The sequence below is a fragment of the Neovison vison genome, chromosome 7 (assembly GCF_020171115.1).
Source record: "Neovison vison isolate M4711 chromosome 7, ASM_NN_V1, whole genome shotgun sequence".
NCBI classification, from domain to species: Eukaryota; Metazoa; Chordata; class Mammalia; order Carnivora; family Mustelidae; genus Neogale; species Neogale vison.
Window position 1 is genome coordinate 42,063,769 of NC_058097.1, and position 20,664 is coordinate 42,084,432.

At 38.1% G+C, this 20,664-nt stretch overlaps 2 protein-coding genes across 5 annotated transcripts in view; both read right to left on the reverse strand.

Moving 5' to 3' along the window:
• Positions 1-20,664, reverse strand: part of LOC122911546 (protein FAM187B-like) — a 31,916-nt gene that overhangs the window by 8,126 nt on the left and 3,126 nt on the right. For 3 of the 4 annotated variants that reach the window (XR_006385488.1, XR_006385486.1, XR_006385489.1), the window contains exon 3: positions 19,088-19,113. The exons of the other annotated variant lie outside the window; for it this stretch is intronic. The gene's annotated coding sequence lies outside the window, so the exon portion shown is untranslated. Of the gene's footprint in view, positions 1-19,087; positions 19,114-20,664 lie in introns of those variants that run through there. 4 annotated transcript variants of the gene reach the window in all.
• LOC122911547 (protein FAM187B-like) lies at positions 12,462-13,178 on the reverse strand. Its single transcript, XM_044256322.1, has one exon. It carries the CDS (start codon positions 13,176-13,178, stop codon positions 12,462-12,464), a length of 717 nt encoding a protein of 238 aa, XP_044112257.1.

Below are 20,664 nucleotides of genomic sequence, written 5' to 3' on the forward strand. Positions count from 1 at the left end.
TTTCGATTTGCAGCTATTGGACTACTCTTTCATCTGAGGAACAAATCCCATTTGATCATGGTGAGCAGAAAAGAAAACCCCAAAATAAACCCACAATTATATGATCAATTAATCTTCAACAAAGCAGGGAAAAGTAGCCAATAGGGAAAAGACAGATTCTTCAAAAATGGTATTGGGAAAACTAGTCAGTTACATGCAAAAGAATGAAACTGGACATGCAGGGAGTCTGATTCTTCTTCTGCCTGCCACTCGCCCTGCTTATGCACTCTCTCTCTCTCTCTCTCTGTCAAATAAATAAAAAACTTAAAAAATAATGAAACTGGACAACTTTCTTACACCATCCCGAAAATAAACTCAAAATGGGTCCTCAAGAGAGGACAGTGATAAGCTTAAACCCAACTGTATCAGTAGTTACATTAAATGTAAATGAACTAAATACTCCAATTAAAAGGCAAAGATTTTAGGGGCGCCTGGGTGACTCAGTCATTAAGCATATGCCTTCAGCTCAGGTCATGATCCCAGGGTCCTGGGATCGAGCCCCACCTCAGGCTCTCTGCTCAGTGGGGACCCTGCTGCTTCTCCCTCTCCCACTCCCTTTGCTTGTATTCCCTTTCTCACTATGTCTCTATCAAATAAATAAATAAAATCCTTAGAAAAAATAAAAGGCAAAGATATTCAGACTGAATACCAAAACAAAAATCTAAATACATACTTTTTAAGAGATTCATCTTAAGTAAAAGATAAAAGTTGAAAGTAAAGACATGGGAAAATAGCATTCAAACACTAAATAAAAGAAAACTGGTGTAGTAGCTATACTGGTAACAGAAAGTAGATACAAAGGCTGAAAGTATTAATAGAGATTACAGGAAACATTTTATAAGATGGTTTACTCCAATAGGAAGTTATAATGATCTTAAGTTTGTGTGAACCTAAAAATATATAAAGCAAAACCTTATAGTAACTAAATTTTAAAATAAAGAAATCCACAATGTAACAGTCAAAAAAATTTAGTAAAGTTATAGAAGATTTGAGCTATATGATATAAATTTGACCTTATATATATAGAACACTGTGCTCAACTTCAGAGCATGCTTTCTTTTCATATTCATATGAAATATTTGCCAAAAATAACCAGGTTCTAGGTCATAAAACAAATCTCAATAAATGTTAAAGGAAGAGAATCACATTCTAGGTCAGCAGAATTAAGTTAGACACAAATGACAATAAGATAACAAGAGCATCACTAGATATTTGATACTTACACAGTGAAATGTTTAAATAACTAATGGATCAAAAGAGAAACCGCAATTGAAATATAAGTATTTTTAACTGACAGAAGATATTTAACATCAAAACTTGTAGGATGCAAGTAAGTTTTACTTAGGGGGGAAATTTCCAGCCTAAATACATATTTTGATGGGGGAGGGAAAGGATAAAAACTAGAGATCTAAGCAAGTATCTCAAATACCAGTAATCAATTAGAGAGAAGACAAAACTATAATAAACAAAACTAATAAATGAAAAGCTGGTTCTTTAAAAGAGGAATGAGACTGATAAAGCCCTAGCAAGATGAATCAAGGAAAAAAGCAGGAAGAAGGCCTAAACAACAAATACTAGCAATGAAAAAAGAGTTACTACTATATATCTTACAGGCACAAAAAGATAATCAGATGATATTGAAAACAACTTTTGACCAAAACTTATAAAAATTCATGGGTGCCTGGGTGGATCAGTTGGTTGAGTTTCTACCTTGGTCTGGGTCATGATCCCATGTCTAGGGATCCAGTCCTACATCGGGCTCCCTGCTCAGTGGGGAGTCTGCTTCTCCCTCTGCCCTTCATCCTGCTTGTGCTCATTCTTGCTCTCTCTCTCTTTCTCTCTGTCTTGAAGAGGTAAATAAAATCTTTTTTAAAAAATGGATACATTTATTGAAAAGCTTAATAGCACTGGCACAAGAAAAAAACCTGAACTGTTCCATATTTACGATGAAAGAAATTGAATCTGTAATTTAAAATCTATATACAAAATACTGTATAATGCCAAAAAACTTTACCACTGAATTCTTCCAAAAATTTCTTAACAATTAAGAAATGGCATCAATATTTCAAAATCTTTCCAGAAATATAAAAAGATGAAACACTTCCAAACTTCTGTGAGGCCTGCATCACCTTAATACCAAAACCATATAAGGTTATTACAACTAAGGAAAATATCAGGCCAATCTCTTTCATGAACAAGGGCACAATATCCTAAACAAAATATTAGCAAATTTCCTCCAATGATAAACAAAAAGAATAAATATGATCACATTGGGTTTATCCCAGGAAGGCGGGGTTGGGTTTAATATGAATACAATAAATGTGATTCACCGTATTAACATAATAAAGGAGAAAAATCGTATTATCATCTCAGTAGATGCAGAAAATGCATTTGATAAAATTCAACACTCATTCATGGGTCAAAACTTTTGGAAAACTAGAAATAAAAGGGAATTTTATTAATCTGATAGTTTTTCTACTAAAAACCTAAAGCAGTATTATATTTACTAGTAAAATATTAAGGACAGCATAGCATGTCTCCCATAAGGTTATCCACTCAGCATTTTACTGGAGATAAGTGAATTTAGCAAAACAATTTGATACAAAGTCATATACAAATACCGAGTATAGGGATGCCTGGGTGGCTCAGTTGGTTAAGCTTCTGCCTTCAGCTTAGGTCATGATCCCAGGGTCCTGGGATGGAGTCCTGCATTGGGCTCCTTGCTCAGCAGGGAGACTGCTTCTTCATCTGCCTCCTGCTTCCCCTGCTTGTGCACTCTCTCTCTGACAAAATCTTTTTTAAAAAAATGCCAAATAAATTTTTTAGACCAACAACAAACAATTAGAAGATGAAATTTAAAAGATACAATTTTTCTCTCTAGCTGCTCCTCCAAAGGTAATAGGCACTCTGCAACCCTGCCTGAGCTGATGGGTGCTCCCCGCCCTCTGCACTCCGCCTGCCTCATGAAAGCTAGCAGCTACACACAGTTGACACAAAGGATTCCCCTTGATTGCCTAGTCCTGGTGGCTGGTTAGGGTGTGCGTGTGCGTGTGTGTGTGTGTGTGTGTGTGTTTTTCTGGGTCTCCGGGGACTGAAACAATTGGGAGAGACAGTTCTTGGCAGGCTACTATCTTCAGGGCACTTCACAGACAGCAGACTGAAACACAATGCAGTCTTCCTGTGAAAAAGACCTATTTACTCATCCTAGAGTTTTAGCCTGAGGGCCAGGCTTCTAGTCTTTCCTCAGACTTCTAGTCTGCCCATATAGAAGCTATGAAGGGTTTTCAGGGAATGTAGGTCAAGTGACACCAACTATGTGCTCTCCCTTGGTCTCATTACAGTTCACTGTTACCTCTAGGAAAGGAGATTATATACTCACCCGGAGCCCCAATTTTCACTACTCTCACACAAGGGACACCTGTAGAACACCTAGTCTAGAGGTCAGCAGGATTTACAATTGCAGCCCCATAGGATGATATAAATTTGCCTAATTTAAAAGCTATTGCCAGAAGGTCCATCTTCCAATCAGCCAGAAACTAGGCACTGACTGAGATTCCTCCCTTTGACACTCTGACAGGTCTTGGCACACCCTCAACAACTGGGACATACTGAGAATAAGGCAGATTGCTTGGAAAATCACAAAGGTATGAGAGAAAACCAAGAACTAGGACAGGGTTGAATGGTAAAGGTTCATCTCCTACACAATGTCATTTTTTCAAGACTTTCACCTAATACTTAGATACAAACACAGATAGGTGAGCAAGATGTGGAAACAGAAGAGACTGTTCCAAATGAAGGAACAAGATAAAACTTCAGGAAAGAAAAAGAAAATGGAGATAATTAATATAACTGATAGAGTAAGTGTTCAGAGTAACGGCATAAAGATACTCAGAAGAATGGGTGAACACAGTGAGAACTTCAACCAAAAATTAATAATAAATAAAATCTAAGAAAGTACCAAACAGAAGCCACAGAACTGTAAACAATAACTGAGCTGAAAATATACTAGCAGGTTAGAAAGATTCAACAGCAGATTAGATAAAACAGAAGAAAGAGTCAGTGATTTGGAAGACAGGGCAGGGGAACTCACACAGACAGAGCAGCAAAAAGAATAAAAGAATTTTGAAAAGTAAAGATAGTTTAAGGGACCTATAAGATAATATCAAACAGAATAACATTCACATTATAGGAGACTCAGAAGGAGAAGAGAGAGAGAAGAGAGAAGAAAACTTATTTGAAGAAAATAATGGCTGAAAACTTCCTTAAACATACAACCAGATCCAGGAATCCCAGAAAGTTCCAAAAAAAGACAACCTCAAAGAGATCCATATGAAGACACATTTATAACAAAAATTTCAAAAGTTAAAGAGAGAATCTTAAAAGCAGTGAGAAAAAACAACTTGTGTACATACAAGGGGACCCCCCCAATAAGACTATCAGCATATTTTTTAGCAGAAATATTGCAGGACAGAAGAGAGTGGTGTAATATATTCAAAATGCTGAAATGAAAAAACTTCCAACCAAGAATACTCTACCTGGGAATGTTATCATTTAGAACTGAAGGAGAGAAAAAAAGAGTTTTCCAGAAAAGCAGAAGTTAAAGAAGTTTGTTGCCTCTAAACCAGCCTTATGAGAAATGTTTTTAAAAAAGTCCTTATGCTGGAAAGAAAGGGCACTAATTAGTAACAAGAAACAAATGATAGTAAAAATCTCACTGGTAAAGATATATATAAAAACACAGTGGATTAATCACAAAGTTAGTATGAAGGTTAAAAGTAAAATTAGCAAAAATTACTAGACTCATAATAATTAGTTAAGGGACACACAAAAATAAAAAAAATGTAGAATGTGATATCAAAAACATAAAATGGAAGTAAAAATACAGAATTCTAGAATGTGCTCAACTGGGTGGCTCAGTTGGTTAAGCATCTCCATTTGGCTCAGGTCATGATCCCAGTGTCCTGGGATCAAGTCCTGCATCAGTCTCCCTGCTCAGCAGGGAGTATGCCTCTCTCTCTCTCCCTGTATATGCTTTCTCTTTCTCAAATAAATAAATCTTTTTTTTAAAGATTTTATTTATTTACTTGACAGAGATCACAAGTAGGCAGAGGCAGGCAGAGAGAGAGGAAGGGAAGCAGGCTCCCCACTGAGCAGAGAGCCTGATGCGGGGCTCAATCCCAGGACCATGGGATCATGACCTGAGCTTTAACCCACTGAGCCACCCAGGCGTCCCTAAATAAATAAATCTTAAAAAAAAATTTTTAATGTTTTCAACTTAGCTTGCTATCACCGTAAAATATATATATATATATATATATATATATATGCCATTATATGTGAAGCTCATGGTAATCACAAAGCAAAAACACAAAAGATGAGAAAGGATTCTAATCATAACACTAAAGAAAGTCATCAAACAACACAGGAAGAGAGCAAGGAACAGAGAGGAACTACAAAACAGCCAGACGGTTAAGCATTGGACACTTAGACTCAGGTCATGATCTCAGGGTCAATGCTTAACCGACTGAGCACACCCAGGTGCTGCATGTCATCATCTAATTTATTATGTTTTATCTTCACACTGAAATAATCTTTTACTTTTTTACCCATATAATATCTGTTAATGAAAATCAAGAGCCTTGATCATCCAAAAAATTATTTTTAAAATGTTAAAAAAACAGCCAGAAACAATTAACAAAATGAGAATAAGTATATATCTATCAATAATAACTTTAAATCATTAAGTGGACTAAATTCTCCAGTTGAAAGTTGTAGGGGGTACTTGAGTGGCTCAGTCAGTTAAGCATCGGACTCTTGATTTCAGCTCAGATCATGATTCAGGGTTGTGAGATCAAACCCTGTGCTGGGTTCTGCACTGAGTGTGGAGCCTGCTTACGATTCTCTCTCCCTCTCCTTCTGCCCTCCCCTGCTCTCTCTCTCTCTCTGTCTCTAAAACAACAACAACAAAAAAGACATAGAGGGGCTTCATGGATTAAAAAGAAGAAGAAAATCCAGACCCATTTATATGCTACTTACAAGAGACTCACTTCAGATGTAAAGTTACACACAAACTAAAAGTGAGGGGATAAAAAAGATGTTTCATGCAAATGAAAGAAAACAAACAAACAAAAGGTTGGTAACTATACTTATGTCAGACAAAATAGATTTTAAAATAAAGATTACGACACCTGGGTGGCTCAGCTGGATAAGCATCTGTCTTCAGCTCAGGTCATGATCCCAAGGTCCTGGATTAAGCCCTGTGTCGGGCTCCCTGATCAGCAGGGAGTCTGGTTCTCCCTCTCCCTCTGCCCTCCCCTCCATGTTTGTGTTCTCTCTCTCAAATAAATAAATAAAATATTTTTTAAAAGACTGCAATAAAAGAGAAAGATGGACATTGCGTAATGATAAAGAGTTCAATACAACAAGATATAACATCTGTAAATATTAATGCACTCAATACAGGATCACCTAAATATATAAAGCAAATATTAGCAGGGAGAAACTGACAGTAAAACAACAGTAGGGGACTTTAATATGCTACTTACATCAATGGATTGATGATCCAGACAGAAAATCAATAAGGAAATATCAACATTAAACGACACATTGACAAGATGGACTTGATAGATATATAACAGAACATTCCATCCAAAGCAGTAGAGTACACATTCTTCTTAAGTGCACATGGAACATTCTCTAGGATAGATTAAATGTTAGGCCATAAAGCAAGTCTCAATAAATTAGAGGACTGAAATCATATCAGGCACCTTTTCCAACTATGCTAGTAGGAAGCTAGAGATCAATTATAAGAAGAGAACTGGGAAAAAATCACAAATATGTAAAGATTAAACAACATGGTACTGAAGAATTAGTGCATCAATGAAGAAATGAAAGGAAAAATCAAAAACACCTTGGGACAAAAGAAAATGGGACTACAACATACCAAAATCTATGGGATATAGAAAAAGCAGTTCTAGGATGGAAGTGCACAAATTATACAAGTCTACCTCAAGAAAAAATGAAAAATCTCAAGTAAGCAATCTAACTGTACTGAAAAAGACCAAATTAAACCCAAAGTTAGTAGAAGGAAGGAAATAATAAAGTTCAGGGCAGCAAAGAAATGAAATGGAAACTAAAAAGACAGTTGAAAGGACAACATAACTAAGAGCTGATTCTTTGAAAAGATAAACCAAAATTGACAGACCTTAAGCTAGACTCACTAAAAAAGTGAAAGCACTCAAATAAATAAACCAGAAATGTAAAAGGAGAAGTTACAACTGAAACCACAAAAATATAAAGGATCATGGGATGCCTGGGTGGTATAGTCAGTTAAGTGTCTGACTCTTGGTTTTGGCTCAGGTAATCATCTCAGGATTGTGAGAATGAGCCCCACATGGGGCTCCACATCCCGTGTGGAGTCTGCTGGAGATTCTCTGCCCCTCTCCCTCTGCTTGTCCCACTTGTACACATTCTCTCTCTTTAAAATAAATGAATAAATCTATAAAGTTTATATATAAAGGATCATGAGAGACTACTGTGTACAATTATATGCCAACAAATTGGAAAACCAAGAGGAAGCAGATAAATTTCTAGAAATATAAAATCTCCCAAGACTGGATTGTAAAGAAACAGAAAATCCTAGAAGACTGGTTACTAGTATGGAGATTGAATCAGTAACCTAAAACCTCCAAAAAAAAAAAAAAAACCAAAAGTCCAGGACCAGACAGTTTTGCTGGTGAATTCCACCAAACATTCAAAGAAGATTTAATACTTATTCTTCTCAAACTCTCACAAATATTTCAAGAGGAAGGAATGCTTCCAAACTTATTTTTAGAAGAAGAATGAGGGGAGGGAGGGGAAGGGGGAGGAAGAGGAGGAAGGAGGAGGAGAGAGGGAAGGGAAGAAGGAAGGAAAGGAAAGGAAAGGAAAGGAAATGAGAAAGGAAAGAAAAGGAAAGGAAAGAAAGGGAAAATTAATTACAGGATAATCTGATGAATAATCTGATGCAAATCTGATGCAAAAATCCTCAAGAAATTCAACAATACATTAAAAGGATCATAAACCATCATAGAGTGAGATCTATTCTAGGGATGCAAAGATGATTCAACATTCACAAATCAACCAACGCAATAAACCACATTAACAAAATGAAGGATAAAAGTCATATGATTATCTCAGTAGATACAGAAAAAGCATTTGACAAAATTCAACATCCATTTGTGGTAAAAATTCTCAAAATGTGAATATAGGGAATGTACCTCAACATAACAAAGACCATATATGAGACACCTACAGTTAACATTATACTCAATGGTGAAAAGCTGAAAGCTTTTCCTCTAAGATCAGGAAAAAGACAAAGATGCCCACTCTCCCCACTTTTATTCAACATAGGACTGGAAATCCTAGACAAAGCAATTAGACAAGAAAAAGAAAGAAGACATCCAACTTGGAAAGGAAGAGGTAAAACTATCATGGTTTGTGGATAATATGGTTTTATATATACAAAATCCTAAGTATTCCACCAAAAAACTGTTAAAATAAACAAATCCAGTAAAGTTGTCAGGTACGAAATCAAGGTACAAGAATCAGTTGCCTTTCTATACATTAACTATTATTGGAGAAATTAAGAAGATGACCCTACTTATATGTGCATCAAAAAGAAAATATCTAGGAATAAATTTAACCTAGGAGATGAAAAACTTGTACACTGAAAACTATAAGTCACCGATGAAAGAAATTGAAGGAGACACCAAAAAACAGAAAGATATTCTATGCTCATGGCTTAGAAGAATTAATATTCTTAAAATGTCCATATTACCCAAAGCAATCTATAGATTCAAGGCAATCCCTATCAAAATTCCAATGGCATTTTTACAGAAATAGAACAAATAATTCTAAAATTTGTGTGGAACCCTTAAGGCCCCAAATAACCAAAGCATTTTTAAAAAATTTATTTATTTATTTGATAGACAGAGATCACAAGTAGGCAGAGAGGCAGGCAGAGAGAGAGGAAGGGAAGCAGGCTCCCTGCTGAGCAGAGAGCCCAGTGTGGGGCTCGATCGCCCAGAACCCTGGAATCATGACCTGAGCTGAAGGCAGAGGTTTCAACCCACTGAGCCACCCAGGCGCCCCAATAACCAAAGCAATCTTGAGAAGGAACAAACCTGGAGGCATCACACTCCCTGATTTCAAACTATACTGCTATTGTAATCAAAATAGTGCGGTATTGGCAAAAATAGACACATAGATCACCAGAATAGAACAGAGAGCCCAGAAATAAACTAACATGTATATGGTTAATCAATTTATGACAAAGGATCAAGAATATATAATAAGGAGGGGTGCCTGAGTGTTTCAGTCAGTTAGACATTTGCTTTCGGTTCAGATCATGGTCCCAGTGTCCTGAGATCCATCCCTGCATTGGGCTTCTTGCTCAGTGAGGAGTCTGCTTCTCCCTCTCCCTCTGCCTACAGCTCCCCCTGCTTGTGCTCTCTCTTTCTGTCAAATAAATAAATGAAGTCTTAAAAAAAAGGGGGGGGCTGATAAATTGGACTTCATCAAAATAAAAAAAAACTTTAAAAAGGAATAGAAAATGAAGAAAGAACAGTCTCTTTAATAAATATTGTTGGGAAAAACTGGACAACTACATGCAAAAGAAGGAAGCTAGACCTCTATGTTACATGATACACAAAAATTAACTCAAATGGATTAAAGACCCAAGTATAGGACCTGAAACCATAAAACTCCTGGAAGAAAATATAGGCATTTAGTTCTTTGACATTGGTCTTGGCAACAAATCTTTGGATTTGACTCCAAAAGCAAAAGGCAACAAAAGTAAAAATAAACAAGTGGGACTACATTAAGCTAAAATGCTCTATACAGCAAAGAAAACCATCAACAAGATGAAAAGGCAACCTATGGAATATTTGAAAAATATTTTTCCAATAAGGGGTTAATATCCAAAATATATAAAGAACTTATGCAACTCAATAACAATAGCAAAAACAAACAAAAACAACAATAAAAACCCCAAAACCCAAAAACCCAAACAAAAAAACCCCAAAACCCAAATAAAAAAACCCCAAATAACCCAATTTAAAACTGGACAGAGCATCTGAATAGACCTTTATCAAAAGAAGACATACATATGGCCAACAGGCACATGAGCAGGCAAAGCCTCAACATCACTCATCATCAGGGAAATTCAAATCCAACCCACAATGAGATATCACATTACACCTGTTAGAATGGTTATTATTTAAAAGATAAGAAGAGGTACATGGTAGTGAGAATGTGCAGAGAAAGCGACCCTTGTGAACTATTGGTAGGAATGCAAACTGGTGCAGCCACAATGGAAAACAGTATGAAGATTCATCAAAAAAATTAAAAATAGAGCTACCATGTGAACCAGCAGTTCCACCCTGGGAACTTATCTGAAGGAAATGAAAACACTAATTTGAAAAGATATATGTATCCTTACGTTCACTGCAGTTTTATTTACAATGGCCAAGATACAGAAACAACCTAAAGATCCATTAGTGGATGAATGGATAAAGAAGACATAGTGTATATGCACAGCAGACTACTATCAGCCATTAAAAAAGAATGAAATCTTGCCATTTTCCACACTATGGGTGGACCTCAAGGGAATTATGCCAGGTGAAATAAATCAGACAGAAAGACCAGTACCATATGATTCCACTGATACATGGAATTTAAAAAACTAAGCAATGGGCACCTGGGTGGCTCAGTGGGCTAAGCCTCTGCCTTCGGTTCAGGTCATGATCTCAGGGCCCTGGGATGGAGCCCCGCATTGGGGGGGTGGTGTCTCTGCTCAGCAGGGAGCCTGCTTCCCCCCCCCACTTCCTCTGCCTGCCTCTCTGCCTACTTGTGATCTCTCTCTCTGTCAAATAAATGAATAAAATCTTTTAAAAAAATAAAAATAAGATAAAAAACTAAGCAAATGAACAAACAAAATAGATATGAAGAACAAATGGTTGGTTGGCAGAGGGGAGGAAGGTTGAGGGGTGGGTGGAGTGGGTGAAGGGAGTCAAGGGGTACAAACTTCCAGTTATAAAATAAATAAATGGAGATGTAATGCACAATATGCCGACAAAGGTCAATAGTATTTTGTTGCATATTTGAAAGCTTTTAAAAGAGTAAATCTTAAAAGTTCTTACGACAAGAAAAAATTTTTTGTAATTTTGTACAGTGATAGATGGTAATTAGACTTATTGTGGTGATTATTTCACATTGTATAGAAATCTTGAATCATTACATTGAACACCTGAAATGTATATAATGCCATATTTCCATTAGTTGAAATGTTAAAGTCATTTTGTTGAATTATGTTGACTGTTAAAGTCAAAATGTCAAATTACTAATATAATATATCATTATATTAGTTTCAGGTGTACAACATAATATAATATATAACATATAATATAATAACATATTTTATTATAATACTATTTATAATATATATTATGTGTGTGTGGTATTTATATGTCTATGACTTGAATTGGATTTTAATATCAGGTATATTAAAATTTTGTCAATAGTCAAAACACTGTTTATAACCTTGGATTATTTTATTTCATGTACCAACTTATAAACCATGCAAAATAGCCATAAGAAAGACACAATTTGTAATAACATGAAAAATCAATTACTCAGGAATATATATTATAAAATATACATACGATCTCTATATTAATAACTGTACATTACTGGGAGAAATTAAACAAAGCTTACATAATGGGAATATTTATGATGTTCGTCGATTAGAAATCTTCATATTGTAATATATTGATTCTACCCAAATTTAGCTTTAGAGTCAACAAAGTTCCAATTTATTAAAAAATAGGATTTGGGGGGGATGGAAACTACAAGCTGATTCCAGAATATTTATACAAAAGGCCAAGAATAATCAAGACAATCCTGAAGAACAAAGCTGGAAAATCTATACTACCAGATATGACTTTTTATAAAGGTATAGTAATAAAAATGCTGTGACATCAGTGCAAGGACGGACAGACAAATTGTATCTGTCAGAGTCCAGTGAGGACACAGAAACAACACTAGTGATGATGTTGACATGGATGGCCAAAGCCAAGGTTTTACATTTGGTCACTCCTGAATATCAGGTGCCTAGGAGGGCAGAGGCTCAACCTTTCCAGTCCCCGCTGTGTCCCCAGCACCACCTGCCCACGGTCCGGCTCGGAATAGACACAAGCAGTTCCTACTGAATGAACCTCTGGACAAGCCAGTGAAGAGACCCCTTCCTGGACAGATTGACCATGAATGCTTATGGGCTGGGAGACAGAGCCTGCGTTTCCTTTGGAAGGCGAACCCCTGCCCCAGGGGGCACAGGAGACAGAGCCTAGGCGAGGGTCAAAGGCAGGGCTGATGCCCTGGTCCCATCACCTGTAGATGGAGGCCAAGGGGCAGGTAAGCCACATGTTGTTGGTCAACTTGCCCAATGGGTAAATGTCAAAGATGAAGTATGGCTGGTTGGTTTCCTTGACATGGTCGCAGGGTGCAAGACAGGCTTCCACCTGCAGTTCAGTCCGCAGACGGCTGGAGTGGGTCTTCTCCCCTCTCAGGTAGAGCCAGCACGGCATGGCTTTTTCCTGGGGCTCCTCGATGTAGCAGTAGCCCAGCCGCTTCCGCTCCCCGGGCTCCCCGCAGCGGTTACAGTCCTGCCAGGGCTCCCAGTGGGTGAAGACGAGCACACGACCACCCAGACTCAGGGTCTCATTCTGCAGGGGCTTCTGGCCCAGGCCTTTGTGGGTGATGTGCAGGGTGCTGACATCTTGGAAGTCAATCTCGTACTCTACCACAAGGGCATTGTCACTGTCCTGGCAGTGATAGAGGCCTGTCTGCGAGGGCTGAGGGTTGGTCAGTTGAAGGCTGCCCCCAGGAAGTTTCTTTATGTTCGGCACAGAGGAGAGCAGGAAGGGATCTTCCCCCAGAATGGGAGAGAAGTACCAGAGTGCCTTGGGGTAGTCACATTGCAGGACAACATCATTGCCTGAGACTAGGGCCTGCTGGCAGAGACTCTTATAGGAACATCTGATTAATATCTCTGCCCACAGACTGGGGACAGAAAGGCTAAGCAGCCACAGGGGAGCCAACATGGTAGCCTGCTACAAAAGGATGCTGGGAACCACCCTGGGCATTATGAAGTCACCCACAGAACTCGGGCTGCAGCCCTGAGTGGAATGAAACCTGGTCCTGCCTCACTTTCTGGAGAAACAGAAATCACTGGTCTGTACCATCTCTAAAATCCACTGAGGAAATACAGCCAGGTCCTCCTATCTCATAACTGGGGAGGACTGCTTCATTAGCATAGCACCAGATCAGCTCATGGAGGTGGGATGGAGGTGTTTTCTAAGTCTTTGGTCCCTGTGCTCATGTATCCCATCTCCAGAGAAATCTCTCTTTTTCCTTTACTGACCTTGGCGGCATCTGAGGTGGCATTGAGAGAGGTGTCCTTCTCCCCTCATGAGCAGTGGTTTTGGCCTTCTTCCTGCCTTCCAAAGTTTGGGATCTAAGGATTCTTAAAAGCCTCCAGCCAACTCCATTGCAAAAACCCACATCCGTAGTTTGGCTCAAGATGTTCCCCATCGGGCACCTGGGTGGCTCAGTTGGTTAAGTGACTGCCTTCCACTCAGGTCATGATCCTGGAGTCCCAGGATCAAGTCCCACATCAGGCCCTCTGCTCATCGGGGAGCCAGCTTCTCCCTCTGCCCCTTGCCCCTTTCATGCTCTCTCTCTCAAATAAATAAAATCTTAAAAAAAAAAAAAAAAGATGTTCCCCATCTCTCTCCCTCTCTCTTTCTCTGTCATTGCAGAAACACTGTATCAGGCATCTGTGGACAGCCATATTCTACATCTCTCTCTCACTGAGCCCTTTTGCCTACCTGGGAGTATCTTAAGGATTTTCCAGGAGTATCTTAATTCATTCAGAGATTTTAACAGTGGTTAATAATTATTTAATTCAGGCTGTACCCTTGATTTTATCCTTGGCAGAATCTGAGTGCTCACTGGATTTTGTCTCTCAAAGGCCTTCCCAATTTTTGGCCAATTTTAGTGAATTTTCACTCCTATTCTGTATTCCAACTGTTTCCCTCAAAGCTGCAAGTTCATGAAGTATATTATTTTGCGTTTAAAAGTATCTCAGGCAACAGTCTTCATCCTGCTGCTTTCAAAGACATTTTCCTGTTCCCTTTGCTCTGTGTCAAAGCCAATGCCATGCATTTTTATTTTTGGTTACAGCAGCATGTCACTTGGGACACTGATTTCTGTATCATTCAAGGTAGTCTATTTGCTTCTATAGCAAACTTACCCCAAATCTCAATGACTTGCAAAAACAAATGTTTATTTCTCACTCAAGCTCCTTGTTCATGGTGGGTTGGCATTATAATCACTCAGGGAACCAGGATAATGGAGCAAAGTCATCTCAAACATTTCTAGTTTCATGCCAGAGGAGGAAGAAAGAGAGATCTGTAGGATTTCGTATCTACATTAAATGCTCTGACCTTAAATGACAGTTGTCACTTGCTCACAAACCATTGGCCAGAAACAATTACAGGGCACTAAACCAATCTACCAACCCAACAAAGGAAACAGAATTCTACACGCCCAGGAAACCTTTGGCAAAAGGAAATCGGTAATGATTACTGCAGTTGATGTTTACTACGAGGAGTGTTCTTTTATATCATAAAGTTGAGATCATTTCCAAAATTATCCCATCAGATCTCCTAAAGTCTCATTGGCCAGGATTAGGTCCCGTGTACAGACCCACATCAATCTCCAAGAGAAAATAGAATTTCCATGATTGGCTTAACAATCAGATTGTGTCTCTAGGACTGGGGAGGTGTGACCTTCTCTGACTACAGAAATCATTGAAGACAAACAAAATCAGGGCTTTGTATACAGGAGAGATGTAGAAGAGAATGCTTGTTTGGTGAGAGTAATTCTATGTTATCTAGAAGCTGAGAAGAATGTGGTGAAGCTAAGACAGTAGTCATGTGACTTGGGAGAGGAGAACGTTTGGTATTTTGTGGCTTGGACCATGTTCTTGTCTTGTCTTTTCAGGCATGATTATAGATTGACCTCATCTTTTCTTGGTTCACAATAGTCACAGAGAAGCTTTGTGTGATGTTGTTGTGCTGTGGAATTGTTTATGTTTGACAACATAACATGATCTAGATGTAAGTTCTAGGCTAGCTTCTAGGAACACCAACACTGTTATTAGTGTCGGGTCATCTCCCAGTTATCCGAGGCTGGTTTTTTTCTCTTTCTCAGACATTTAAAGAACTGCAGTGAAGTCTCTTCCTGCAATGGAATTCTGATCAAATGGCTTTCTCTTTGGGAACTGGTTTCCTCATTTTCAAAATAGGGATGTTAATAGTACTGGCTCCAAAGGGCATTTTTGAAGATTTGATGAAATTTTGTAAATAAAGTGATCACCCAGTGTTGTTATTGGGGAATGCATAAGAAGGACCTTGTCCTCTAAATATCGGGGTTCTATATTCTGGTTGCATATTACTACCTCTGATCACAGAAGTGCAGACACAGAAGCAGACCACCATTGGTTTGACCCTCATTGGCTGAACAGCTCCCAGGAGATTTAAAGGGACAGCCTCTGGGTTTTCTCCCACTTTCCCCCCTTTTGGAAGCCAGACATTTAGGGATTAGGAGATTTGTAAGCAACCATACATAATGTAGGGGAACTTCATTGCATGAGCCCAGGGAAAAATGCAAACTCAGAAGAGCTCTGAGATGAACCCTAAGTTTGCACCTCAGGCAGATCCCCAGCATAGAGTTACCTTACAAGAACAAATACTGCTAGCAAGCCCTGGGGAGGGGAGGGGAAATATGATTTCCAGAGTTACTACATTATAAGATTCAAATGTCTGTTTTTGACAACAACAAAAAATCATAAAGTATAAAGAAACAGAAAAGTATGGCTCATTCAAAGGAAAAAATATCCCCAAGGAAGCCCAGGTGGTAGACATACCAGACAAAGACTTAAATAGTCTTAAAATGCTCAAGGAGCTTGAGAAGATATGGAGAGAGACTGGAAAATGATGCATGAACAGAATGAAAATATCACCAGAAATGTAGAAAATATAAAGAAGAACCAAACAGAAATTCCAGAGCTGAAAAATACAACTACTGAGATGAAAAATTCATTCAAGCAGTTCAGAACAGATGTGAGGAGACAGAAGACACAATCAGTGAACTTGAAGAAGGTAACTGAAATTATTGAGTCTGAGGAACAGAAGGGAAAGGAGACTGAAGAGTGAACAGAACATAAGGGACCTATGGAAGATGATCCTGCACCACATCCATATTGTTAGAGTCCCCGAAGAAGAGACAGAGAGAGCTGTTACAAAATTACATTTGAAGAAATATTGGCCAGAGACTTCCTAAATTTTACGAAAGACATAAATCTAAAAATCACAGAAGCTCACTGAACTTCAACAGAATTTACCCCAAAAGATCCACACAAATACATACTGTAATCAAACTGGTAAAAGCCAAAAAGAGAGGGGCGCCTGGGTGGCTCAGTGGGTTAGGCCGCTGCCTTCAGCTCAGGTCATGATCTCAGGGTCCTGGGATCGAGTCCCGCATCGGGCTTTCTGCTCAGCAGGGAGCCTGCTTCCCTTCCTCTCTCTCTCTGCCTGCCTCTCCATCTACTTGTGATTTCTCTCTGTCAAATAAATAAATAAAATCTTTTAAAAAAAAGCCAAAAAGAGACAATCTTGAAAGCTGGGAGAGAAGCTACTTGTTATATAAAGGTTTCTCCAGTAAGAGACTGGGCAGATTCCCCATCAGAAACCCTGGAGGCCAGAAGGTAGCAGGTTGAAATTTTCAAAGTGCTGAAAGAAAAAAAAATACAACCAGGAATTCTATAATTAGCAAAAGTGTCCTCCAACAATTAGAATTAAAATACACCCAGATAAGCAAAAGCTGAGAGTTAGTTTGTTGCTACTAGATCTGCCCTGAAATAAATTGAAATGAAAGGGTGTTTTTTTTTAAAAAATATTTTATTTATTTATTTGACACAGAGAGAGAGATCACAAGTAGCAGAGAGACAGGGGAGGAAGCAGGCTCTCTGCTGAGCAGAGAGCCTGATGTGGGGCTTGATCCCAGGACTCTGAGATCATGACCTGAGCTGAAGGCAGAAGCTTAACCCACTGAGCCACCCAGGCACCCTGAAAGGATGCTTAACAGTAACCATAAGCCATGAGAAGAAATAAAGATCTCCAGCAGAGGTAAATATATGGACAATTATAAAAGCTAGCATTTTATAATGCTAATTATAATAGTTATAATTATAATTCCACTTTTAATGGTCTACATGACTTATAAGAAAATCCATAAAAATAATTATTACTCTTTGCTATTGGGAAAACAGTACATAAAGTGCAGTTTGATATAGCAATAACGGAAAGGAGGTGATAGAGATGGACAGGAGCAGAATTTTTATATGATATTGATGTTAGACTGGTATAAATTCAAACCAAAGTGTTATAACTCTAGGGGGTTTTGTGTGTAATGAAATTCCCAGGATTACCACAAATAAGATTACCATAGAACACATACAATAGGAAATGAGAAGGAAATCAAACATTTTATTATAAAAACATTAGCTAAACACAGAAGAAGGTAGTCATGGGGTAAATGAGGAGCCAAAAAAAGCTATAAGGCATACAGAAAATAAACAGCAAAGTGGCAAATATAAGTCCTTCCTTATCAGTAATTTCTTTAAATCAAAAGACAGAGATTGGCAGAATAGATAAGGAAAATATGATCCAACTATAGGCTGTCTACAAGAGACTCACTTTAGATTCAAAGACACAAGTAAGTTGTAAGTGAAAGTATAGAAAAGGATATTCCATTCAAATAGTAACAAAAGAGAGTTGGAATGGCTATGCTAATATCAGACAAATAGACTTTTTTTTTTAAAAGATTTTTATTTATTTATTTGACAGAGATCACAAGTAGGCAGAGAGGCAGGCAGAGAGAGGAGGAAGCAGGCTCCCTGCGGGCCTCGATCCCAGGACCCTGAGATCATGACCTGAGCCGAAGGCAGAGGCTTTAACCCACTGAGCCAGCCAGGCGCCCCAGACAAATAGACTTTCAACTGAAATTGGTTTCAAGAGACAAGGAATGACAGTATTTATTTTTTTAATTAATTGTTTATTTTTTATTAACATATAATGTATTATTAGCCCCAGGGGTACAGGTCTGTGAATTGCCAGGTTTGCACACTTCACAGCACTCACCATAGCACATACCCTCTCCAGTGTCCATAACTCAACCACCCTCTCCCTACCCGCCTCCTCCTGGCAACCCTCAGTTTGTTTTGTGAGATTAAGAGTCTCTTATGGTTTGTCTCCCTCCCGATCCCATCTTGTTTCATTTTTCCTTATCTACCCCACAAACCTCCCATGTTGCCTCTCAAATTCTTCATATCAGGGAGATCATGTGATAATTGTCTTTCTCTGATTGACTTATTTTGCTTGGCATAATACCCTCTAGTTCCATCTACATCGTTGCAAATGGCAAGATTTCATTTCTTTTGATGGCTGCATAGTATTCCATTGTATATATATATACCACTTCTTCTTTATCCATTTATCTGTTGATGGACATCTAGGTTCTTTCCATCGTTCAGCTATCATGGACATTGCTGCTATAAACATTCTGGTACACGTGCCCCTTCGGATCACTCCATTTGTATCTTTAGGGTAAATACCCAGTAGTATGATTGCTGGGTCATAGGGGAGCTCCATTTTCACCTTTTTGAGGAACCTCCATGCTGTTTTCCAGAGTAGTTGCACCAGCTTGCATTCCCACCAATAGTGTAGGAGGGTTCCCCTTTCTCTGCATCCTCGCCAGCATCTGTCATTTCCTGACTTGTTAATTTTAGCCATTCTGACTGGTGTGAGGTGGTATCTCATTGTGGTTTTGATTTGTATTTCCCTGATGTCAAGTAATATGGAGTACTTTTTCATGTGTCTTTTGGCCACCTGGATGTCTCCTTTGCAGAAATGTCTGTTTATGAAGGAGAGTATTTATTAATAAATTTTCAACAGAGCAAGAAGCTATAACCAGTATATTTATACACCTATAAAAAGACCCTCAAAATGTGGATAGAGTTGCACAAAGAAATAGGTAATTCAACAATAATGGTTGGAAACTTCAATATTCTACTTTCAACAATGGATAGAACAAACAGGTAATAAGTAAGGAAATGAAAGACTCGAACAATACAATAAAGCAACCAGCCCTGATAGAAATATACAAAACACTCTACCCAACAAGTAAATACAAGTGCACATGAGACATTTTCCAGAATATACCATGTGTTAGGCCATCAACTAAGTCTCAATAGATTTAAAAAAATAGATATGAATCAAACTGTCTTCTCTGATCATAGTGCGATTATGTAAGAAATCAATAACAGAAGAAACAGAAAATTTACAACTGTGGAAATTAAACACTCTTAAACAATGAGTCAAAAAATCACAAGGAGAATTAGGAAATAGAGATAAATGAAAATGCAATATACCAAGACTTGTGGGATGCAGCAGAGAGTAATTTATAGCTTTTAATGCCTATATTTTAAAAAATCTTAAATTAGTTACCTGACATTATACCTTAAGGAACTAGAAAAAGAAGACAAAACTGAACTCACAACTAGCAAAAGGAAGGAAATAATGAAGAGTAGACCAGAGACAAATAAAATAGAGAATAGGGAAAAAAAGAAAAATAACAAAATCATAAGGTGTTTTTTTTAATATCAACAAAATTGACAAACCTTTGACTAAATTGACAAAGAACAAAAGATAGAAGACACAAATAACTAAATCAGAAATGAAAGCAGTGACATTTCTATTGACCCTACAGAATAAAAAGGATTACAAGAGAATACTAGAAACAACTAGATGCCAAGAAATTAGATAACCTAGAAGAAATGGGCATATTCCTTGAAACATACAATTTACCTAAGCCAACTCAAAAAGAAATAGAAAATCTCAATAGATCTATAACAAGAAAGATATTGAAGCAGTAATTAAAAACCTCCCAGCAAAGAAAAGCCCAGGAACAGATGACTTCACAGATTAGCCAAATATTTAAAGAAGAATTAACATCAATCCTTCTCAAATTCTTCCAAAAAGCTGAAGAGGGGGAAAACACTTCCTAAGTCATTCTATGTAGCCCGCACTATCCTGATACCAAAGCCAGATAAAGACATCAGAAGAAAAGAAAATTACAGACCAAAGTTCCTCATGAATATAGATGCAAAAATCACAATAAAATATTAGCAATGCAAATCCAACAGCATATTAAAAGATTACTCACCATGACCAAGTGGAATTTATCCAAGAATATAAGGGTGGTTCAACATAAGAAAACTAATCAAAGTAATACATCACATTAATAGAATAAGGAAAAGAGGGGTATCTGGGGGGCTCAGTCGGTTAAGCATCTGCCTTTGGTTCAGGTCATGATCTCAGGGCCTGGGATAGAGCCTCAGGTTGGGCTCCCTGCTTGGAGGGGAGCCTGCTTCTGCACTTCTAAATACCCCAACCCCACATTCAT